The following is a 21,962-nucleotide window of genomic DNA, read 5'->3' as shown; positions in this document are numbered from 1 at the left end:
GAAATGGGCGGCCATATAGAAATGCTTGCAAGGAGAAACAGAAGAAATCCACGGCTCGTCGTTGTGTTAGCACATGCTAATATAAACTACGCCAGAAATTGTGCATCTAGAAAAACAATAGATTAAATTCTGGTTCATATTCCGACGGTGGCCTGCAGCTATTTTTTTTTTTTTCCCTAAACACATCGCACAGTCCCTCGTTGATCTGACAGGTTTTGCCGACGCTCCCGCTTTTCTTGATCAGACTGTGCAGCTGTCCCCGCAAAGCTTAACTCTTTCCCGGGCCGATGCATTCTCAGTGGCCTTTCAAGGGCCGTGCCGCAGGAAGGCCCTCCTTCCGGCTACAGGCCATGCTCCTGGGCACCTAAAGCCAAGCTCTACCAGTCTCAGTCCACAGAACAATGGCGGATGACATAAGGCTGCGTAGACGAATGAGCGCGGGGATGGAGCTCGATCTTCGTCGCCCACAACTATGCACATTTCGCAGTGCTTCTTTTGTGCGGCCGCGGCACGGAGCCTATGTCGTCATGGCGGCCGCCCACGGCCCTCCGAGCAGTTACTTTATAAGCTGATATTCAGTTTCTGGCACGGGTGGGTTTGATATTACCATATCGAAGCCTGCCCAGCTGAGAGGGCCCGGGTGCATAAATCACCGCCGCGGGCAGGCCATTAGGGGATGACTTTGAAAACGGGAAAATTGGATCGAAATTACGGCGGATTTCAACGCCAGCTCGCTGCAGCGGCGAGCCGGCCGGGCGGCGCCCCGCGGCCAGGCTGAGCAGGTTGGAGGGCCGAGGGAAGGCCACGGGCGGTGCCATGGGAGCTTTGGGCAAGCAAGGGACAGCTTTGTGCGTGTGTCTGTTCCCGCCTGTGGACACACTTGCCTCGCATGGGAGAGCCACAAAAAAAAATTAGGTTCTGAAACGCAAATTTACGATCGTCTCTTCGATACATAGCAAATAGGCTTAGCGACCCCCTCTCTTGCACCTGAAACCCTCTTTTATTTGACATTGCCGTTCCCTGCGCGGTCTGCATTTGCGAATTAACCGCCTCCACTTAGCAATCCCGCCGACTGAAGGACACGACAATGGGCGAGAGAGACCCCTTGGTGTTTTCCTCCTTGTTCCCAAAGGCCGCCGACGCCGCGGGCTCCCCGCCGCGAACTCACACCTGGAAATCCTTAAGCAAGAATCGCCAGCTGGCCGTGGCGCTTGAGAAAGCGCGTCAGGCTGTGATGCTCGACAACGAGCACAACGTCACGGCCGCCATCGATTCTTACCAGGAGGCAATTCAGCTGCTCGCAAGGATATTCGAGTCATCCTCTGTGAGCGACGTGAAGCGGCTCCAGCAGATTGTAAGCCTCCGTGGTGTTGTAAGATCATCCCGTTGCATAGACTCACTCTACTTCCCAATCTTTAGCAAGAATCATACAAGCAGCGGCTATTATACCTCTCTCGCCTATACATTGACCCGGGATCACAGAAAGCAATTTCTGTTCCCCCGGGAGAACCAGCTATAGATGACGCAGCTCTAGGCACCGCCCTTTGCAACATTTCCTCAGTGAATACCCGCTCATCCACATTGGATCGTGATGCCGAAGAGCGTCCTATATTAACAGAGAAGGGGAATCCGCCATCGCCTGACAAGACCCTCTCGAGCGCTGCGACTAAATTCGACTGCAAGCCGTCACCACTGAATTGCAAACTTACCCCGACAAGTCCCTCTGCCTCGAACCTCATGGTCTCGGCTGCTCGCGAGAAGGCGCGGCAAGCCGTTGCTTTTGACGCGGAAAACAACTACGATGCGGCATTATGTGCTTATCAAGACGCGGTCGATCTGCTGGATCAAGCACTCGCAGGACCTTGTCCTGCATCCGATAAGCCAAAGCTCATGCATATTGTAAGATTGGTCTACCGAATTCTATTCTATTAGCATCCAACTAAACTGCTTGATGGTATAGCATGAACTCTATACGCAACGGGTTCGATATCTTTCAGAGCGGAAGCAAAAACACAGTACGCTGATCCAGCCTTGTGCGGTGAACGAAGCCGCAAACGATTTAACCACCAGCACGACTTCAAATGCTAGGTCTTCGAACATGTTGCCCGAGAATACAATGGGCAAGACCCCCCAGAATAAATCGTCCTTTCCTTCACTCGGGAGGAGAAACTCTGGAACGCGCGATCGCAGACTTTCGCTAAAAGGGTTTACCTCTCTTCTCTCCTCCAAAGGTCCCATGCAGGCAGCTAGCCTGCTACATCACGAGGCTTCCCCACGAGGTCCATCTAAGCGCAATTCTGAGCCTCGTCGTGCACTCTCCTTTGGCCTCAAGAAGAAACATGACATAGCTGCCGAGAGCGTGGTGGTCGGCAACGAGGCCCTTGTCCTGGCAAGCCGGACCGAATCGGCCCATTCAGAGGACTGTTTAGACAACACGCAGCAGGTGCCCCTTGGCTCGCTCAAGACAGTCTTAATGCGCGACCGACTCTTCCGCGATCCGCTATGCACCTCGTCGGACACTGAACAAGAGAAGCAGATTCAGAACAGAACCAAACTAAAGACTCTTTGGCGCTCATCCTCTTCTACTTCGGTGCGAAGTATCCAAGAGCAACGGCCGATAAAAGAGGAGAGGCTGCGCAACCCTTCTTTCTCGATAAAGACGCCCTTCTTCAAACGGAACAATGGCTCCACCGAGAGTTTACCCGAGGGAATATTGGCTTCACAAATACCTTCCCGCGACTTTGCACATGAAAATACTCTGGCCGGTAGTGACATGATAAAAAGCTTGCTGAGGTCTCCCCCATTGCATAGTGTGCGATCTTTACGAACCAACCCCCATCACTCGATAGAATCATTACCGTACGTAGACAAAGATGGCCACACCGACGCGAATAGCTACAGTGCTGCTTCCCCGCCCTCTCCCGATGGAAAATCCCTCTCTGGAAATGTGCCTTCGCGCACGGGGACTCTACTGGCAAATGCAGACGGATATGCCACCCAAGCTAGTTTGGGCATTCATTTAATTGAAAATGACGTAAGATAAAAAGTGCCATATTTGTATTGGTCGAGGTTGGTTAACCTTTTCCCAAAGTTTGTAATGATGAAGAAGAAGGCCCATTTGCCACCGCCCTCGAACCCCCTCGAAAGGTCGTTCTGGCTGATGCGAACTTTGGAAAATAGCATGACCTCCGGTGCTTTTCTGACGAATCGACTTTTCGTACCGCGAAGCATCTGGTAATTTTCAACAGCGTAGAGTTTCCTTGGATAAACTAAATCTTTTCCTTTTTATAGGCTTCAAAGAGAAGTGCGCCTGCCCAACATTGAAAACAAAATACATGTGTGCGAAACACTCTCTGCTACTCTCGACCCGCTCGGCACGTGGGAGCCTCTGAAAGATAGCAAGGCCACATTGAAGGTAAAAAGCGCCCATTGTAGAAGCATCTCTTACCAGAGACTAATGCCAATAGGGCTGGAAAATTAGAAATTGGAAGAGGTCATACCCACTCTAGAAGTGGTTCAAGCTCTGCTGGTGAGAAAGATCGGCCTGAAGGAAGCTCAGTCCCCTCCTCAGCCGCCCACTAACATATCGACGCCTAATGGATCCCCAAACACTCCCAAACCCCACCCCTATACGGTTGCCTCTAAATTACCAGTGAGTGTTAATATAGCATCCCCAAATCGGTTTATCCCATTGTAACATCTGCTTTGATTGAACAGTCCTCCTCTCTTATATCTCTGGGCTCAAGGTTGACACGCTCTATGGAAAGATCCATGGAGCGTGTCTCCTCCGTGGGAAAAGGTTCAGAAGATGCCAGTGCCCGCTACATTGATGCTGTCATACGCCTGCTTCGTTCTGCATATTTCCTTGAAAACTGGCTTCAAGAGTGTACTGCTCTTGCTACTTCTTCCAACGCTTCTCTCCCTTCTTCACCTTCCAAGAGCAAGCCATCCCCTCCAGATATCACCCTGACAAAGTCATTGAGCCCCGAGTCTTCCACTGGGAGTTCGGGGACAGAGAGCACTGCACTCGTCAAAGATATTATAGCTCATATACAACGGTTCATGGACGTTACGTCTATGGTGTGCTCTTTTGTAATTCAGGACATGAACTGGCTACTAGAGAAGTGGGTGAAGAGGGGTGGCGACCGCTTTGTGGAAACAACTCGTGATATATAAATAGTATACTCTAATTCCGCTTGTATTTATTTTATTTTTTGTTTTCCATTTAATCTCTGTGTATTGACAATCGCTTCAATAATTCTACTCGAATTTCGATGGCCAGCCGCGGAGCAAGACCCATCGGTTCGCACAAAGTTTGCTATGCATTGAGCATATTTTGCCACTGAAGATCCGAGCCGATACAACCCCAATACTGCTCGATCTCATGGCTGGAAGCCCATGAGTAAACGAGACTAAGCTCTCCGATCAAAGAGAAAAACTCTGGCATCGAAATGATATATTTGAGAAAAGCTCATAATCCTTCTGCCGTATTCTATTAAAATGCCAGAAGAATCTCGATAGATACGCCTTTGGGATGCAGCATGAATAACAGCTTTCGTAATCCTAGAATCACCACTAACTGGGCAAACCACGAAAAACAGTCAAGAATCGAGGTAATGAATTTTCGCGAGAATCTAAAACGTAAAGCCGGGGCGGGCGAGTTGCCTAATTCATGAATGTCCCAAGAATTGTGAGGAAAATTATGAAAATTAAATTGCCCGTGAATGTTTATGGAGGTTTTTGAGGCAAAAAACTCTCAAACTAAATATATATATATAGGGCGTTTCCAACGCTCTCACTTTCTCTTTCACCAATATCTTCTCTGTTCTACTCACTCACTTTCTTCTAACCCGAGATTGCACCATTAATCATGCCTTGCCCTTGCGCTACCGGAAATGCTAACCAGTGCGATTGCACTAGCAGGGATACCTGCAAGGTGAGTGAAATCGAAATGCTTTCCATGCTTAATTATGGAGCTGACAATCAGCATGAAATAGTGCGGAACCGCATGCAACTGCCAGACATGCGCCGGCAAAAAGACCACCACCTGCAACTGCCATGGTGATCCCTCAAAGTGCACATGTTCTCGGGATTCATGCGCATGCAACGCAGGCTGCAAGTAAATCAGTGGACTATCCAATGCAACGGCGTTTCTTTTTTTTTCTTTACTAAAATATTGAGCATTGTGTATACTTGATGTATTGCGAATTGAACATCGTGTAATAATTTTTACCTTTTGATCGTGTTCATACTATAAAATCAATATTGAATCGTAAGGTAGCTAAACATATAAATTGAATAAATTCGAATACTTTCGTAGCTTATCGTGGAATTAAAACTGGCTCGAGATTAAACTTTTTCACAATTTCTCCTCAGTTTCCTGGCGTTTTGAAAAATGGTTCCAGCTGAAACTATCCTCTCAGACAACTCGTGTTCACCTCTAACGCCTCCCCCACCCATTACCCTGCCACCCTTTCGCCCGCCGCCACTTACTTGCACGCAGAAAGCAGAGGCGAGTATTGAAGCAATGGCCAGATTCAGAAATACTTTTGCATACAAAAGTATTTCTGAGCCTAGCCCAAGGGATGGCCACAACCAGTCCTTGTTACTTTATGACCAAGTTCAACTCTATGGAACATACACGAAACACTCACCAGTTGAAAAAGACGGACTATTCAGAATTGAGAAAGTAGCATGCTGTCAGTATAGTTATTGCGCATATATGTGCCTTAGTCACCTAAATTTCTGTCTTTCCTGAGATGATTAGACATCTATACATTTCATATGCAAGACCTTTTGCATACCAAAGAAACTGCGCTGAAAGAGATGGTATCCAATTCTTTATTCAGGGCAATTTTTTTTTGGTGTTTTTGATAATTATATACTCTCTATCAATGTCCCCTTATTTGTTTCCCTATATGCGCTTTATAGCGACGGAGGCGATCTAATTACCCCCACTATCACGTCCACCTCGAGATAGATCCCCTTGAACTTGTTGATTTTGATGGTAACGAGCAATAGGTCAAAGATATTAGAGTTTCATATAACCGACATTATCTCTTAAAGTTGGACTTGCGCATGATGCACTAGTATACGATTTCCGAAACCACCTGGAAGAAGAGTTCCATCTGGCAACACGGCACATATTACAATCAATGCTAGATCCAGGGACGAGGCTATTCGAAGAACATGTCCGAGTGAGTATAAGATTCACGCAATTCCCTGCACTCTGGTAAGATATTTGTATCTTTTTTTTTTAGATTACCCTAGTGTATAACTTGGTGGCTTACTTGTCCTCTAGGACCCCCAGGTTAGGCACTATGTTTTCATCAGATACGCGCAGCTATAGCGGTCTTATCTCGGTGCGAGGAAAATTAATAACGGCCTGGCTTCCAACTAAAAAAATGTATTAGACGATAGATTTATTCACTAATTGATTGGCTTGAAGTGTCGATAAATTTGCAGATACAGTAAGACGTATCGTTGCGAGAATCCAAAATGTCGGTGCCATAATTACCTTAATATACGCCCTCTCGTGAGAACCGCGCGTGTAATTAAACGAACAGAGAAGGGCGAATTTGCAAAGATAAGCACGAGGTTTATATGACGCCTCCATCCTTGAGTATTGCACCATCCCCTCTAAAGCATACTTATGCTACAAAATAGTGCGTGTTTGCTTGACATAGATCTAAAATGTAGCCATTGTGAGGACACTATGGTGGAACTATTGGTGGATAGGATATATTGCTGTGAGTGCACGAGTTTATGCATAACAAAAAGATAGGCACTTACAGAATAAGGAATATTGGGTTACATAAGACGAACAACTAATACGCATCCGGATGACTGATGACTCGATGGGATCTCTTCCGGGCCACCGCAGAATATATCAGAGCACGATCTACGCAGTCGTTAAAGGTTTCGATTTATTAGAATCTATATTGCTTTCGAATTGCATATATTAAAATAGAATTCTTTAAACTGCAGACGACCTGGTCAATAGTGCTCAGATGGGTGATGACGTCCATTTGATAGCCACTTTAGATCGCCATATTCCTTATGATAGAGAAAATGGGTGGCCGTCATTCTCAGCTGGTTTCTACGATTCGGGTTTCCATCTGCAAGTGAACTCCCTAAAAAGGATTGACAAAGTAAATCGCCTCCGGCTATAACGTATAATATAAGCGCTTATCCAACCTTTGTCTGTTACAGAACTCCTACTTTCTTCCCATTTTCCAAGAAGACATAATAACGATACACAATGCTCTCCGTATGGAGCTGTCTGCTGATATATTTTCTCTCTTCCAAGGCACTCGGAAATTCAATTTATCCTATTGTAATGTTTTCGCTTATATGATCTATGCATAATAGAGGAGATCTCGGGGTGGTCATTGACGCAGAGATTAGTGGATCTGTTTGCTGGTAACCTCACAGTCGAACCTATATGTATGGAGAGCCTATTTATATTTCTAACGTGGATAGACAATATTGTGCCCTCGAACATTTATCGGAAGTGCAAATTGTCGCTTTTACTAAGGTAGAAAAATGCAAATCTTTCGTATCTAAATTATTAAATATAGTAGTATAGCTTGGTGACGGTTGGCGACGATGACGGGAAGCATGGCCTCCATGTGGCAATATTCTCCGAAAATGATAACCCAGTGCCCTATCGGTTAATGAAGTTCGCCTCGAGTTTACGGAGGTACAACTCTACTTACTGAAATAACTTGAGCGACATCAAACTATTATGCAATAGATCGGCTGAACTCTCGTTAGCCGCAAAAGAGTGTATGAATATAAAGGGGGGGAAAACAAAGAAAGTAGCGGAACTTCCTTTTTATACCATTAATGATTCCACCGAATGGAATGATTCTTATATTGACGGTAGCTTAGCTTTTTACAATTCAAGCGAGGTTTTTAACCATATCCGCACGTAATCTTCTTTTTAGGAGGGATTCTAGTTGACGCCACTCAAAGCGTTCTCTTGGCTCGACTGGACAGTCTGAATAAAAAACAGCTGTCCAGACTATTCAATGGTTATCTAGCGCTAAACCGGATGCTAAATATATATTAGCTGACTTGACCTCTCTATTCCATCAGCTATATCCACACCAGAGCGCATTTCGATACAAAAAGAGGACCACACGATTAAATGGAGGGGCGGGATGACTTGTTGGGCCCATTGCGTATTGAGGGCTCCCCATGCTTCTCACCATAGATTAGGCGAAAGTCGCTTTCCTATTGATAGCAGTGAAACGGTTGAGGTGATATATACACAGTAACTCGGTGACCCTTTCAAAATACCTTTGGGCTAAATTCTCTAACAAAATAGACTTTGTGTCGAACCGAGATTCTATCACAAATCGAGTGAGTAGTTTCTGCGTACCCGTTTAAATATAATCATCTAACCCATAGACTTGAGCCAATTCGACATCATTATCCACGTAAAAGAGTCGGCAGAGAGCCTAATCGACTTGGCACTTGTCAAAAGCACATTAGAGTTTGCCATGAATAAACCCAAAAGGAAAAGAAGCCGGCCGGATGCTGATGATATGGCTAAGGCACTTTCTTCCCGTTTTTTTTTTACTATAAATAGATCAACTTATACACTCGAAATACTAGTTTATACAAATCGCCTCTGCCATTCGCGTGAGGTGAGTCCAACTGCCAAGAGCAATGACTAGTCCATAGTAACCTGACAAAGACATTTATAAAGGCTCTCTGAGGATTGTAAAAAACTACTCGGCGACTATTTTCTAGTGTTGAGACGAATGAAGGAAAAATTGGTAGCGCAGCAAAGTAGTGAATCCTCGTTCACAATAATGAAGGTTCTTTAGAAATATCCACTGCGGAGTTCGATTAAGATTCATATTAAAGTTCTATTGCTCTATATAGACATTGTTACAGATAGCAGAAGCCCATGCAAAAGTAGCCAACAATTATATTTTAATTCCCCTAAATTTTCTTATGGACTTAAAATTATCTATTCTCTTTAGCTCTGTCTTCGATCTGTCGCAACAATCGAGGACGCGCTTGTGAGGTAAATTCCGGGTGAATTTTTTTTGTTTGATGGGAATTTAGGAATACCAATGCATTGACATTGCCATAAATAATGTCTCCCCACCGCTGAAAAATAAATTTCCCGATTACATAAACACACAGCATCCTAGTGGTGGAGGAGAGTCTTGCAGCGAAGCAAGGATCGAGCGTCCTCGGGTTCTCGTCGCTACCCAACGATCAAGAGAATTTCATCAAACTCTACTTTCCATTCGCACCGGAAGGCGGCGACTCCCTACAGAGATGCCTCGCCGAGGAGAGGGCCATGAACCAACTGTACAAGCATGTCATGCATATCATCGATAGCTTCGGCTCCAATGGTTGTTGAATAATTGGAGAGGGAGGTTCTGCATTATGACTTTCGTTGACTTATCAATTCCGTGAGAATCCGTATCTAGCGACACAAAATCTGCACAATCAGCACAAAAATGGAGATCCCCTACGTCCATTAAATCACCATAGAAAAATCCCGCCACTGTTTTCATCCCGTGGTGAACACAATCCTCGACTTTGCAAATTATTCGAGCAACGCGTCTTTCGAATCGAACAGAAAAAGTTTTAAAATACTTCACACTTGGTCATCAAGATGAGCACTCTTACTAGCTGCAAAGTGTCCAAAAAAAAAAAAATAATAAACGAGAAAGAATTAAATGAAGGGGCGGTTCGAGTTGTCAAATTAAATATGAAAATGAAATCTTATGATCGTGGATTTTTTTCCCGAAAAAAAAGTCTAGCGACGAAATGCAAGAGAACCATAAGATTTTCTCACGACACTTGACTGCGACTCTCCGTTCTCGGCCAGTTATCGTAAAATCTAATCTTTTTCGTCGAGTTGGGGCGTGACTCCTGGGGGGACTGGTATAAAAGTGCCCTTGTTCCCTCGAAAAACCCACTACCCCAACAGAATCAACACAGCCCGATTCCAAGTTTTAACCATGCCTCCTACTCCAACCACCACTGTCACTCAGGTCGCTCCTGCCGCCGAGGCTTCGCTGAAACTCCAGCAGGCCACTGCCGATGAATTCGAGGGGTACAAATTCGAGCCCATTCGCGAGTCTCAGGTAAACCGCGAAATGGTGACGCGCTACATGAATGACATGTTGGAGTATGCCGAGACTGACGTAGTGATTGTCGGTGCTGGTTCCGCTGGGTTAAGCGCTGCCTGGTAAATATACACGTCCTCCCGAATTGGTCGAATTCGGCTATTAATACTGATATCCTACATTTAGGGAACTGAGCAAGAACCCAGAGATCAAAGTGGCCATCATCGAGCAAAGCGTCTCCCCCGGTGGCGGTTGCTGGCTCGGTGGTCAGCTCTTCTCTGCCATGATTGTGCGCAAGCCTGCACACCGTTTCCTCGACGACGTCGGTGTCCCATATGAAGAGAAAGATACCTATGTCGTTGTCAAACATGCTGCCCTCTTCACCTCAACCATCCTCAGCAAGCTGCTGCAAAGACCCAATGTCAAGCTCTTCAATGCCACCGCCGCGGAGGATCTGATTGTGAAGAATGGCCGGGTTTCCGGCGTTGTTACCAACTGGGCCCTAGTCACGTTGAATCATGACACACAAAGCTGTATGGACCCGAATGTTATCGAGGCGAAGGTCGTTATTTCCGTGACTGGCCACGATGGACCCATGGGCGCAAGTGGGGTTAAGCGTTTGCAAAGCATTGGGCTCGTGAAAGAGGCCAAGGGAATGATTGCTTTGGATATGAACGCCGCCGAGGATGGCATTGTGCGCTTGACGCGTGAGGTTGTCCCAGGCATGGTCATTGCAGGTATGGAGGTCGCCGAACTTGATGGAGCTCCTCGTATGGGACCCACCTTCGGAGCCATGTTGATCAGTGGACAGCGCGCCGCCCGTGTCGCCTTGGAGTCCCTGCGTCGCCAAAAGGAGGGCCATCACTAAGCAAGGCTTTTCCGCTCTTATGCCACATAAAAATTCCTTTGTATCTTTGAAAATATTTACTTCTTTAAAAGAATATGCTGGGCAGTGTTTATTAACGTTTACATTATATACTTTTATATGTCGAGTTTGCCATCATGTCTTTTATGATTTCTCTGTAGATATATCTAGGGCAGGAATTGACTGATAAAATTGCTTCGAATTTTGTGGTCCACCCAAAATTCCCTCTCGGACACTTTCATTTTGCACCAGATTGAATCTGCAACGTCACTCCCAAGACAAAACGCGAATTGAGCCCGGAGCACCTGTATTTGTAAAAAAATATAACATCCACATTCAACAAGATCGAATCATTCCCTCTTCGCCTTCGATCCTTTGTTTCCAATCTCTACCCAGGAATTTGCTTGTTTTACGATTTGGCGATCTTGCAGGATGATCTCTCTAACCTCGATCACGTTCATCGTGCTCTTATTTGTGCTCGTGAGCACGGCACTTTACATGCTCTTCACGAACTCCGCATCACATTTTGATGTCGGTCATTTTCTGCTAGCCACAAGTCCATACTCGTGGGCTGTGTTGGGAATGTCCCTTTGCGTTGGACTGAGCGTTACGGGGGCTGCATGGTAACAATACACTTCGAGTTCTCTTCCAACACTTTATTTATTCGATGCTCACAATGCTCGATCTTATTGAATACAATTAGGGGCATTTTTATAACAGGGAGCACCATCATTGGTGGCGGTGTAAAAACACCTAGGATTCAAACCAAGAATCTTATCAGGTATGATAAACGGATTTCGCACCTCTCTTCACATCTTAATAATATCATCCTATAGCATTATTTTCTGTGAAGTTGTCGCTATTTATGGTGTCATCATGGCAATCGTATACTCTTCAAAACTTCAGAGCATCTCTGGGCCTGATCTCTATAGCAAATCGAACTATTATACAGGTAATTTTCTCTACTCCGGTACGATTGTGAATTGGATTAATGTTGTTTCTCTTTAGGATACTCGCTGTTTTGGGGAGGCCTTACTGTGGGCCTATGCAACTTGCTCTGCGGTGTTGCTGTGGGGGTGACTGGGAGCAGCGCTGCTCTTGCGGATGCACAAGATGCATCCCTCTTTGTTAGAATTCTGGTGGTGGAGATCTTTGGAAGCGTGCTGGGACTGTTTGGATTGATTATTGGACTTGTAGTGACCGGAAAGGCTCGCGAATTTGAAGCTTAGAAAACAATCCGTCGATTTCCCCCCGGTATCGATCATGCTCTACCTATCCCCTTGATCTTTTGGCGACTGCTCTTTATACTTTATATTTTTTTTTCCGAAAAGTTCTTCCTTTGCATCTTCTATGTCTCGATCCTATTCTTTTTTTTTTCGTTGTAAATTTTTAAAGAAAATTTAAACAAAACAACCATAATCTTTAGAGCCTATTAGCATCCGAGAATGTAAACTTGTTCATCCTTCATGGAAAATCTGATTAGCACCTTGTAATACTGGCCATCAAAACATCCAGCTGAGACTTCGTAGAATATTAGCAAGCGATGTTCCTTACATTATAAAAATTATAATCTTTTTCCTTGCCCTGCTATTGGAGCTAGCTCACACTAATGAAACACATTAAGGGCGTCTTTAAAATGAGAGAATAGAAGACAAAAGATGGATTGCATTCAGGATAATCCTTGGATGGGGAGCATAGCCCTTCCAATTTCGCATCAATATTTTTATTGCAATAGGTGTGGCAACCTTTTTTTCCAAGAGGGGGCAACGAGTGGAGTGCGGTTATTGATTTATGACCCAGAGCGGCATTTTGTGTATGGAAATAACATTTATGATTTATTTTTTTTCTCTCCGCAGTGTAGTGGTGTTAAAACTCTTAATTTTTTTTTGTTTTTCATCTATTAGAGATCTCAATCGGCCCTCCCTATTTAAACCTCTCTCCAATGCTTCCATCCTTCTCTTAACATATATAGCTATACATGCAAAGATCTTCACATTCTATTCTCTCTTTACATTATTTTCGATGACCATCCTTGTTGGAATTCTTATTTCACTAATTGGGCACATTGCAATTGGATTAGGCAACTGTTTCCAAAAGTATGCCTTGATGCGCTCCAAAGGAGGCATCACCGGTCGGCGCCTTTCTCCCCACCGCCCCTTACGTCCGCGCTCCTCCTCCGCACCAGGCACTGTCGATACTCTAATTCGAGAGAAATTACTACAAGAAAAAGAGGAAATCAGTCGGCAGGATGAGAGCAACGGTAGCGGAAAACGACTTGGACAGTGGCCGCCCTGGTTGCATGACTTTTGGGATCGTGCCATAGTCGACACGGCGTCCGCGTCTTCACTTCACACATCCGATAATCTATTATCCCCTGGAGGTTGGTTTCCCTCGCATGGTGCGTACTCGAGATTCAGAGACCGCTTATGGTGGATTGGGATAGCTTGCGGTTATGGAGGAGAAATTTTTGGGAATTGGATTGCACTCTCCCTTGTACCAGCCTCGGTAGTGACTCCTCTTGGGATCGTCGGCGTTATAGTTAATGCTCTTCTGGCACAGGAGCTACTCAACGAGAAGATAAGCCGGCGACAGCGAAGAGGATATGCACTTTGTTTGAGTGGTGTTGCCCTTATGCTCACTGTGGCCACACACGCATCAAGAGATGATATTATAAGCGTGGCGGATGTGGTTGCTTACTTGCAGCGGTGGAACGTAGTCTGGTGGGCAGTTTTTGTACTCGCGGTGCAAGTTTTTCTATGCTATCACATAGTGCGGTATCGCCAGTGGCTCCTTCTTGGGTCTTCCTCGCGAATTAAGCCCATTGGCGCAATGAATCACGGGAGAATCATTCTACTAGGGCTCTATGTGCTCTCGACGGCCCTATTCGGGGCCGTTGTGGTCGTGTCTGCAAAATTTCTGGCCCTTTTTGTAAAGTGCTGGGCGGTGGGTGCCTTCCACTCTCCGCTAAACATCACCGGTGCACCACTTGACATCGTAAAGGAGCTCAAGGAGGAAGACCTCCTCTCCACCGTTACAAACCCTACACAATCGCAGCTCTTTAATGCAACCACCACCCCACTCATCCTCATTCCACCCCCCAGCTCCACCTCCATAGCAAGCTATATTGTTCTTCTCGTATTTACCCTTCTTCTCTCCGTGCTGCTCATGGAGCTGTGCAAACAACTTGCACTCCAGGGCTACAAACTCACCCAGTTTCAGCCGATGTTTTACGCAGCCCATGTGTCCACGGTAACGCTGAGCGGGATGGTTGTCTTTGGTGAGTGCAGTGGGCTGATCAGCCTGGCAGGCTATCTGCTTGCTCTAGTTGTGATCGTAGGGGGATGCAGACAGTTGATGGAGATGGGGAGCTTTGCGAGGCATTCTCTATCGCCCACCCCTTCAGCTCCACATGCTGGACTGCCTCCTCCCTACGCAACCATTGAAATCGTCCCCTCGCCCGGCTCCTCTTCTCTGCTGATGCCGGTGCATCCATTGGCCCCATTCAAGCGGGCCGCGCGATGGATGAGTCGGTTGGTACGGCAAGGGAAGACTAAGGAATTGTCGCCTTGATTCTCATTATAAATAGCAGTTTTTTCTTAGGTGTGAATTGTAATATATAAATGCTTTTTTATTATTTTTTTATTTTTCTTTATCATTCAACGTAGAAATTGGGGGTTTTTTTTGTAAGTGTATGCATGCGATCTTTTATTAGGCTCTTGTTGAATCGTCGACTTTTCCATCGGAAAAATAAAAACGCTGGTTAGAAAAAAGGGGAAAAAAGGGTAAAACAGAGAAGGAAAAAAAGAACATTTATTAAATAAAAAAAAATATATAAATAAAATAAAAATAAAAAAACAGATAAAACAGAAAATACAAATAAAAATACCTTTAAATATACGTTAATTTCTTTACTCCAAAGGCCAGCCCTGGTTTCAATACAGAAGAAAGAATGGAAGCATTCTCTGTTTTTTTATGGTCTTTGAAGAGAGCTCTATAATATATGATACACCAAAGAAAACGAAAAAGAAAAAAATCGGAACTAAGAAAACGAAGCGTGGGATTTCATGAATCTTTTCAATATTCCATAGATATTTTTAGCATTTTTTGTGCGTTAAAAAAAAAATAAAGTCCATATAAATAGAAACCAAGCAATAGCAATATCATTTTCATAAAGGCTGCCGTCTAACGCTCCTCGAAATCCCAGAACACTTCAAACTGCGTTGCATCAGCAGTGACTTCCAGGCAAGCATCGATGAGCACTCGTATACTGTGCACGCAGTGGGCAGGCACGGCAACACGATGGCCAGGCTCGAGGCTCCAGCTTTCGCTGTCAGTATCAAGGAGAACATGGCCGGACAGCACATGGATCTCCACGTTGAAGGGGTGGTGATGAGGAGGCTAATATAAATCCAATGATAAGACGATGCCATCAGGGAGAGAGGTTTAGAGTAGGACAACTAACCAAATCACGGCCAGATGTGAAGCGCATAAGGGCGTGCAAAGGGTCCCGCTTCAGAACGTGCCAGTCACCACCAAGGGTGGCAGGGAAGGAAGGAATGCTCTCGAAATGGGTGGGCTTCTTGAGAGCAAGCGGAGAGGTGGATAATGACGGTTGGGAGTGCGGCATTTTTGCTTAACGAAGAAGTTCAAAAATGGTGAGAGAAAGAGAAGAGCGAAGAAGAGTGAGGAGTTGAGAAGAAATAAATATGGTACAAATTTGCAGAGGAAAATGGGGGTAATTTGCAAGTTTTGGTCAAAAAGTAAAGACAAAGCTCAAAAGTCTTTAGCGTCTTTGACAAAAGAAAAAAAAATAGCGATGACTCTGTTTATTTAAAATATTTGTAAATTCTGAAACCACGTCTGATTGCCATCTCATCTCAGGCAATTTGAGTCCGTTTTGTGGAGGGCAGGAAGAGCGGGTTCCTCAAACGCAGGCGGAGGTCCATTTAGGGGGGATACGTGTGGGGGAATCAGTGTTTGTCCCTATGGTAGGCACAAGAAAAATAGGACCAATTGATTGGCAAGGAAACCAAAATGTCAGAAGGTGCGAATCGGCATTTTTGGGAAGAGCCGCTTTTCAAAGAGCAGTCACTGATCCCATTTTACAAAATGAGCATTGAGGTTTGGGCGCATAGTTGTATCGTCTCCGAACATATTATGTTGAGTCGCCTAGTTCCTCCTCAATATCATTGACGAGGAACTAGGCGTTTACTGAGATTTCGGAGTCTCATACAAATCTAGACTTATCAAGGATATAATATCCGGAAGCGATAATTCTCAGGTAAGCTTAATAGCCAGATATCCCTACAAAAAAACTGGATATTTCAAGTGTTTAGAAAATATCGGGCACAGTGAATCGCGAACATAAACCTCTGAGTGCTTCTATATTTTCTACTTAACTAAAAATAAATATTGTACTTTAAGAATATAATCTCGATTCCAATATAATTCATAATGTGGTATACCTTTCACACCACTCTGTTGGCAATGTACTGTTCTTGCGAGCTATAGGGTTTATTAAGGTCCATACCAAGTTCTATCGTTATACGTCGTAAAATGGAATAAAGTATCATTGTTTAATATTTAGTACAGCTGCTTTAGAGACCAAAGAAGTTCCAATATTGATTTTGTAAGTAATGCACAAGCAAGTGCCGCATGAATACTGAGTCAATTTTCATATGCACCTTTTGTTACAAGATATGCCAGTTAACCAAACAATTATCGAATCATTTTAGAAGGAAGTGAACGGAGAACATGGCATTAGAAAGCCTAAATTTTTGGTAAAAAAAAGGCTATATCAATGTTGCGGTAAACTTAATTATTGCTTCGACTGATCTAGGTTGTATCGCGCAATAACTTTAGAAATTAATACATCTAAAGTAACTGCACTAAATATTAAACTATGAAACTGTATTCCGTTTTACGACGTATAACGATAGATCTGTTGGCAATGTACTGTACTTGTGAGCTATAGGGTTTATTAAGGTCCATACCAAGCGCTATCATTATATAACTATAACTTACTCGCAAAATCAATATCGGAACTTCTTTGGTCTCTACATTGATCTTGCAAAATAGTTTCTGGTGTTTCTTGATTTGTATTGAGATGATCCAAACCGCTTCCTGAGCGAGCGAGAGTAGATGTAAAATTTATGTTACTAGAAGAATTGTTACTATGGTCGCTTTGATTTCTTTCAAGCCCATTCAACGTTTCTCTCCATCTGTTTGCTGCTGATATGACTGACAAAGATTCTTCTGCAGAGAAAGGTGCTGCGAGGAAACTAATGAATTCATCGAAAGCTGGATGATATTGGTCCATGAGAAGGAGCCTTGATATTTGAAATAATTCAAAGGGAAGCGGGAAAATGAAAAAAAGTGCTCTTGCTTTGTGAAAATATAATGAGTTTTTATCCAGGAGATATGGTGTAAGAAGCCATGGCTCTCTACGGAACAATATCAAGTAATATCAAGATTTAATATTCTACTGAATTAACATCCCACACCTAATATTTCACGCAACCAGTTTTGTCACACGATCGCGGTCCTCTTCTGTTGAGAGCTTTTAAGACTTAATTTAAGGTTACTTTTCAGCCGTGAAATTTGGATTATCTCAAATCCGCTTCTACCTTATGGCAATAATTACTTGCAACTCGAAGGAAGTATATTAGTTAATGTCAAGTGAAAAATCACTATTCAAAATATCCATTTTTACCGTCTTACGCCCCTATTTTTAACAAACTTAGCTGACTTTATCTGGGTAAACCACGGTTTTATTTATATTTTCTAACTGGTTTTCTTGAGATGTTTTTTTTTGTAGAGAGATATGCTCATAGAAAAACAATAATATGACCTAAAACATCTCCGCTATATGACAATGGACCACGGCAAAGGTTGAATTTTGGGAAATGTGATAGACAAAGCATTGGTAATCAAAAAATGAACCGTATAGATATTTCGGAGACAAAAATTCGGGCAAACGAGCATTGAAGAAAGTTCTCGACAGGGCTCGTCTTTTGAGGCGCAAGTCGAACATCCTACATTGCAGGGCCAAGCAAAGAGGCAATTGCCCTAAGGAAAATTTAAGTACAGTCTGTACTTCATTACCGATATGTATGAAATAACAAGCACTACTTTCAGGGATAATTTCATTTACCTCTAAATACTACGCAAATATCTGCTCTCGAATTCAATTCCTCGCTTATATAAATTGTATCTATGGGCTGCTCATGCGGCATCTTTACGCCATTTACTTTTTACTTGCGGCTTATTATTCTTCTTAAAATACGCATTTGATGAAGATATTGGTCATAGGGGAACGGGGTATGCGCAAAGTCTAACCTTACGCCCCAATTATATCTACACACCAAAGGGAAATCACTACTTGTTAACAGTATAATGTGTAGTGCTAAAATCATTCGAAACCATTGATATTTAGCAGCTTCGACATGTTTGTAACTATTCCATCGAAAAAGAGGATGATATAGTGATAATACATCGAGGAAATAACAATAGAAAAGTATGAAACATCTTCAGCTATTTACTATATTTCGTGGCTGTGAAACACCTCAACTTTATTTCGTATGCCATTTCAATATATATTGCATCAAGAAACTTGGTATAAATATTTTCTTTTCCCATTGAAGTAGTTGATAAACATCTAAATATTACGCGCAACACCTCTTCCTAACCTTTGGCTATCAGAAGCTGATTTTGTCCCATATTATTGCTGTTAATTTTTTCAAACTCTCTTGAGTTGCCAGTTAGTACACAGCGTCACGGATCAACTTGTCGGCAGGGGCAAGGCTGCAAGCGTTGAGAAGAGTATAAGGATTTTTTTTTCGTTGTGAGGAGACAGATAATCATGAATATCAACTATAAACTGGGATATTCGTCGTGGCTCAAACTACTGGGCCTCTCGCTAATCCTACAAGCAAATCCCGCAGTGGGACTAGAGAGAATAAGCTGGGGGGAGGATAAGCCCTATTATGAAATCCTTCCGCATGTGATCGCCCTACTGTGGCATACTCTGGCTACTCTGTTGGCTATCGGGGGACTCGGAAACACCGTCTTTAGTTCGGAGAATGCTGAATCCATACTCGCCTCTGCGTTCCAGCCTGGCCAACTGTTCCTGAACTTACTGATTCGTCTAATAGCGTGGCAAAAAAGCAAAAATAATGGGGACGTTTTTAAACGCATTATTAGTATGCAAAGCATCCTGGTGTTGACCGCGGATGACATGCCCTGCGATGAGTTATTACTCGTGAGGGCCAAGCCACAGCGAGATTCCTTCATCATGGACTGCAGTGAACATAAAGGCGAGGCCAGGGAGCATATTACATACTGCACTCCGTATCGCCTCTGCCATGTTGCAGAGGATGCCCTTTTAGGGTCCATCTCCCGAGCATTCAATCGGGAAGTACTTGTCTTTTGCCATAGGTGCGGGCACGAGTATTCGATTAAAAAAGAGCTGGCAGAAAAAGTCAAACTGTGGAATAAAATATGGGATAGCCTGACCCACCTTGACGGATGGCCTGAAAATGCGTGTTTGGTCAGGCTACTTTCTGCCATAGAGGCGCAAGTACTGGCTGAGGTGCTCATTGCGCCACCTGAGGGCGCGTTAAGTTGGCGCGAGATTGCAGGAAGAGTGTTTGCTGCTGCAGGAGCAATGCAAGTGCTAGGCGCTGCATTGAGCGCCATATTTCGACTACACCAACAAAAGCCACCCCCATTTATCGGGGTCTGGGCCATTCTTGCTTTACCTGCCGCGCTTGTACAGCTTGTGATGGTGTCTATCTGGCGTAAACACGGCGGGTTAGCGGTGCTAAGACTGAATAACCGGTGGTTGCCTCCTGGCATGAAGCGAGAGGTGATAGTGGACGATGGAAAGGATCTTCCAATGATGACGCGTAAGGGCCTAATCTCACTACAGAATATGCAAAGAGTGAGGCCGCTCGTATTCTATCCAAATTTAAAAACCTTACGGGCTGGTTCGTTTTTGTGACTTTATACGCAATAGTGGTTGGCGGATTAGCCTTTGGCTGCTGGTTAATTTTCAAACCACCCTCTGCCATCAACGATGCTATGGACCCGGATATCGTGTCGTGGCCGTATCTGCCTGCCGGAGGGGTATATCCTCGCCTCAAACTATACGTGACCTGCATATGCCTTGCTTTATGTGGCCTCAGCATATTCATGGGCGTGGTCTATGCTCGTATATTTCGCTTCCGGTTTTACAGAAGTGTACAGAGAAGGTTGATAAGTGTTGTGCTAGCCATTCTGTGGATCCTGAGTGCATTTTCATGGTCTTATCTTTGTGTCAATGTATATGGGGTGGAAAAGAGCTTGAGTGAGACGGAGTGGGGGGAGCTTATCCCGCACCTTCGCTTCTAAATGACGGCGGAGGGCTATCACGGCGTAGTCGTCAGAAGGGGAACGATAGAACCTGGCCCTCAACTAAACAAGATGAGTCATCTTTTACCCCCAACTTATGCAGATAGCTTTTGAGATATTGTTAATATGCTTAAGTTGAATTATTTAAATATTCAAATGCCCAGTTTCATATCTTTTAATTGCTTAAAGTGTCTACGAGATTCCTAACCTGATAAACATTGCTGAGTATTTTCATAGGATGTAAAATATTGAACTAATTGTTTAATAATACAGTATTATACTGCTTACTGCCTACTTGCTCTTACAAGTAAATTATATCAACGTCAACATCGTTACAAAATATACCGCCATAATTTGCTCATTTATTTTTTTATATATAATTTTGTAGTATCACAGCCGCGAAAAAATGGGTAGAAAAGGTATTGTAAAAAATATACAGCAATATACACCTAATTCCTCTTACAATACGCATTTGATGGAAATATAAATGGAAATATAGCAAATACATAAATAGTTTTACAGTATCACAATCTCGAAAAATTGGACAGAAAAGATATTGTAAAAATATAGAGTATTCATACTAAAATATTGGGTTAAGCGAGCCATGCTAAATGGAGGAAAGCTAATTCGCCTGGTGAAGTTGAAAAGAGATAGCGAATATCTACCATCTACCATAAAATTCTGTCGCATTCCTCTTTCATATGTAGCTAATCCTGCCTTTTTCGCAATTTTTGGTGCATTCTTGATCATTTTCGTATAATGTTGTACGAAGTGTCCTTCCGATGAAGCGCAGAAAAGCGGCGTCCACTCGCGATTGCTTATAGCGTTGACGTTCGCCTCACGTGATACCAGCAGCTTCGCCATCTCATAATGTCCTTCCGACGAAGCACAGAAGAGTGGTGTCCACCCGCGATTATCTACGGCGTTGACATTTACCCCACAAACTATCAACAGCCTTGCGATCTCGAGGTGTCCTTTTGACGAGGCACAGAAAAGTGGCGTCCATCCGCGATTATCTACGGCATTGACATCCGCACCACGCATAATCAACAACTTTGCTATCCTGAAGTCTCCTTCCAACGCGGCATAAAAGAGCGGTGTCCATCCTTTACTGTCTATTGCGTCTCCATCGCTGAGAAAGTATGAATTGATTAAATCCTCGTCGCCGTTTTTAATAGCATTAAAAACATCAAATGAAGATAGGATTTTCTTCTGTGACATTTTGATATCCTTTTGGAGATATAATGCTTGAAACGACTCACTCTCTCATAAAGCGATAGTGAAGATAAAAAAAAGGAAACAACCTTGTGTAGAAATAATTTATCCACGTTAGTTAATTTCAGACTTTCTTATTTTATAGAGTCCAACTGACTCGACAAAACCAGAATAATTAAATTCAATTGGTTAAAATATATACGCAAAATTTTCAGTATTACACCTAATCTTTAAGAGCTAGGCAAATTGCCAAGGTCAATCCTGGAGTCTTCTTTCCTAGCGAAATAGATTCACAGGTACGTGTAGTTATTTTCCAATTACAACACGTAAAGTACCCATTCTCCTATTAATATTTTTTTTTCATGTTAACATACCCAATAATAAACTAAATA

At 43.7% G+C, this 21,962-nt stretch overlaps 10 protein-coding genes across 10 annotated transcripts; 7 read left to right on the top strand and 3 right to left on the bottom strand.

Moving 5' to 3' along the window:
* Nucleotides 1-306: 306 nt before the first annotated feature.
* On the bottom strand, nucleotides 307-818 carry VTP21DRAFT_1355 (uncharacterized protein; the record flags this gene model as incomplete). Its single annotated transcript, XM_069391433.1, has 2 exons — nucleotides 307-470; nucleotides 608-818. The coding sequence occupies 2 exons, from the start codon at nucleotides 816-818 to the stop codon at nucleotides 307-309; spliced, it is 375 nt and encodes a 124-aa protein (XP_069251476.1).
* Nucleotides 819-1,087: 269 nt separating this feature from the next.
* On the top strand, nucleotides 1,088-3,043 carry VTP21DRAFT_1354 (uncharacterized protein; the record flags this gene model as incomplete). Its single annotated transcript, XM_069391432.1, has 3 exons — nucleotides 1,088-1,354; nucleotides 1,420-1,899; nucleotides 1,961-3,043. 3 exons carry the CDS (start codon nucleotides 1,088-1,090, stop codon nucleotides 3,041-3,043), a joined length of 1,830 nt encoding a protein of 609 aa, XP_069251475.1.
* Nucleotides 3,044-3,097: 54 nt separating this feature from the next.
* VTP21DRAFT_1353 (uncharacterized protein) lies at nucleotides 3,098-4,176 on the top strand (the record flags this gene model as incomplete). Its single annotated transcript, XM_069391431.1, has 4 exons — nucleotides 3,098-3,234; nucleotides 3,292-3,415; nucleotides 3,482-3,652; nucleotides 3,718-4,176. The coding sequence occupies 4 exons, from the start codon at nucleotides 3,098-3,100 to the stop codon at nucleotides 4,174-4,176; spliced, it is 891 nt and encodes a 296-aa protein (XP_069251474.1).
* Nucleotides 4,177-4,895: 719 nt separating this feature from the next.
* Nucleotides 4,896-9,385, top strand: VTP21DRAFT_1352 (uncharacterized protein; the record flags this gene model as incomplete). Its single annotated transcript, XM_069391430.1, has 6 exons — nucleotides 4,896-4,936; nucleotides 4,998-5,119; nucleotides 8,761-8,828; nucleotides 8,896-8,928; nucleotides 8,997-9,040; nucleotides 9,163-9,385. The coding sequence occupies 6 exons, from the start codon at nucleotides 4,896-4,898 to the stop codon at nucleotides 9,383-9,385; spliced, it is 531 nt and encodes a 176-aa protein (XP_069251473.1).
* A 607-nt stretch (nucleotides 9,386-9,992) lies between these two features.
* VTP21DRAFT_1351 (uncharacterized protein) lies at nucleotides 9,993-10,968 on the top strand (the record flags this gene model as incomplete). The annotated part of the gene is made up of 2 exons (XM_069391429.1): nucleotides 9,993-10,222; nucleotides 10,287-10,968. The coding sequence occupies 2 exons, from the start codon at nucleotides 9,993-9,995 to the stop codon at nucleotides 10,966-10,968; spliced, it is 912 nt and encodes a 303-aa protein (XP_069251472.1).
* A 429-nt stretch (nucleotides 10,969-11,397) lies between these two features.
* VTP21DRAFT_1350 (uncharacterized protein) lies at nucleotides 11,398-12,194 on the top strand (the record flags this gene model as incomplete). The annotated part of the gene is made up of 4 exons (XM_069391428.1): nucleotides 11,398-11,588; nucleotides 11,669-11,746; nucleotides 11,802-11,917; nucleotides 11,974-12,194. 4 exons carry the CDS (start codon nucleotides 11,398-11,400, stop codon nucleotides 12,192-12,194), a joined length of 606 nt encoding a protein of 201 aa, XP_069251471.1.
* Nucleotides 12,195-12,987: 793 nt separating this feature from the next.
* VTP21DRAFT_1349 (uncharacterized protein) lies at nucleotides 12,988-14,535 on the top strand (the record flags this gene model as incomplete). The annotated part of the gene is made up of 1 exon (XM_069391426.1): nucleotides 12,988-14,535. One exon carries the CDS (start codon nucleotides 12,988-12,990, stop codon nucleotides 14,533-14,535), a length of 1,548 nt encoding a protein of 515 aa, XP_069251470.1.
* A 612-nt stretch (nucleotides 14,536-15,147) lies between these two features.
* Nucleotides 15,148-15,592, bottom strand: VTP21DRAFT_1348 (uncharacterized protein; the record flags this gene model as incomplete). The annotated part of the gene is made up of 2 exons (XM_069391425.1): nucleotides 15,148-15,363; nucleotides 15,428-15,592. The coding sequence occupies 2 exons, from the start codon at nucleotides 15,590-15,592 to the stop codon at nucleotides 15,148-15,150; spliced, it is 381 nt and encodes a 126-aa protein (XP_069251469.1).
* A 3,234-nt stretch (nucleotides 15,593-18,826) lies between these two features.
* On the top strand, nucleotides 18,827-20,355 carry VTP21DRAFT_1347 (uncharacterized protein; the record flags this gene model as incomplete). The annotated part of the gene is made up of 2 exons (XM_069391424.1): nucleotides 18,827-19,952; nucleotides 19,997-20,355. 2 exons carry the CDS (start codon nucleotides 18,827-18,829, stop codon nucleotides 20,353-20,355), a joined length of 1,485 nt encoding a protein of 494 aa, XP_069251468.1.
* Nucleotides 20,356-20,871: 516 nt separating this feature from the next.
* Nucleotides 20,872-21,576, bottom strand: VTP21DRAFT_1346 (uncharacterized protein; the record flags this gene model as incomplete). The annotated part of the gene is made up of 1 exon (XM_069391423.1): nucleotides 20,872-21,576. The coding sequence occupies one exon, from the start codon at nucleotides 21,574-21,576 to the stop codon at nucleotides 20,872-20,874; it is 705 nt and encodes a 234-aa protein (XP_069251467.1).
* Nucleotides 21,577-21,962: the final 386 nt, after the last annotated feature.

This window comes from Calcarisporiella thermophila (genome assembly GCF_041956535.1).
Source record: "Calcarisporiella thermophila strain CBS 279.70 unplaced genomic scaffold VTP21scaffold_11, whole genome shotgun sequence".
NCBI lineage: Eukaryota > Fungi > Calcarisporiellomycota > Calcarisporiellomycetes > Calcarisporiellales > Calcarisporiellaceae > Calcarisporiella > Calcarisporiella thermophila.
The sequence above is the reverse complement of the archived record's forward strand: the minus strand, read 5'-3'. Positions and strand labels throughout refer to the sequence as shown.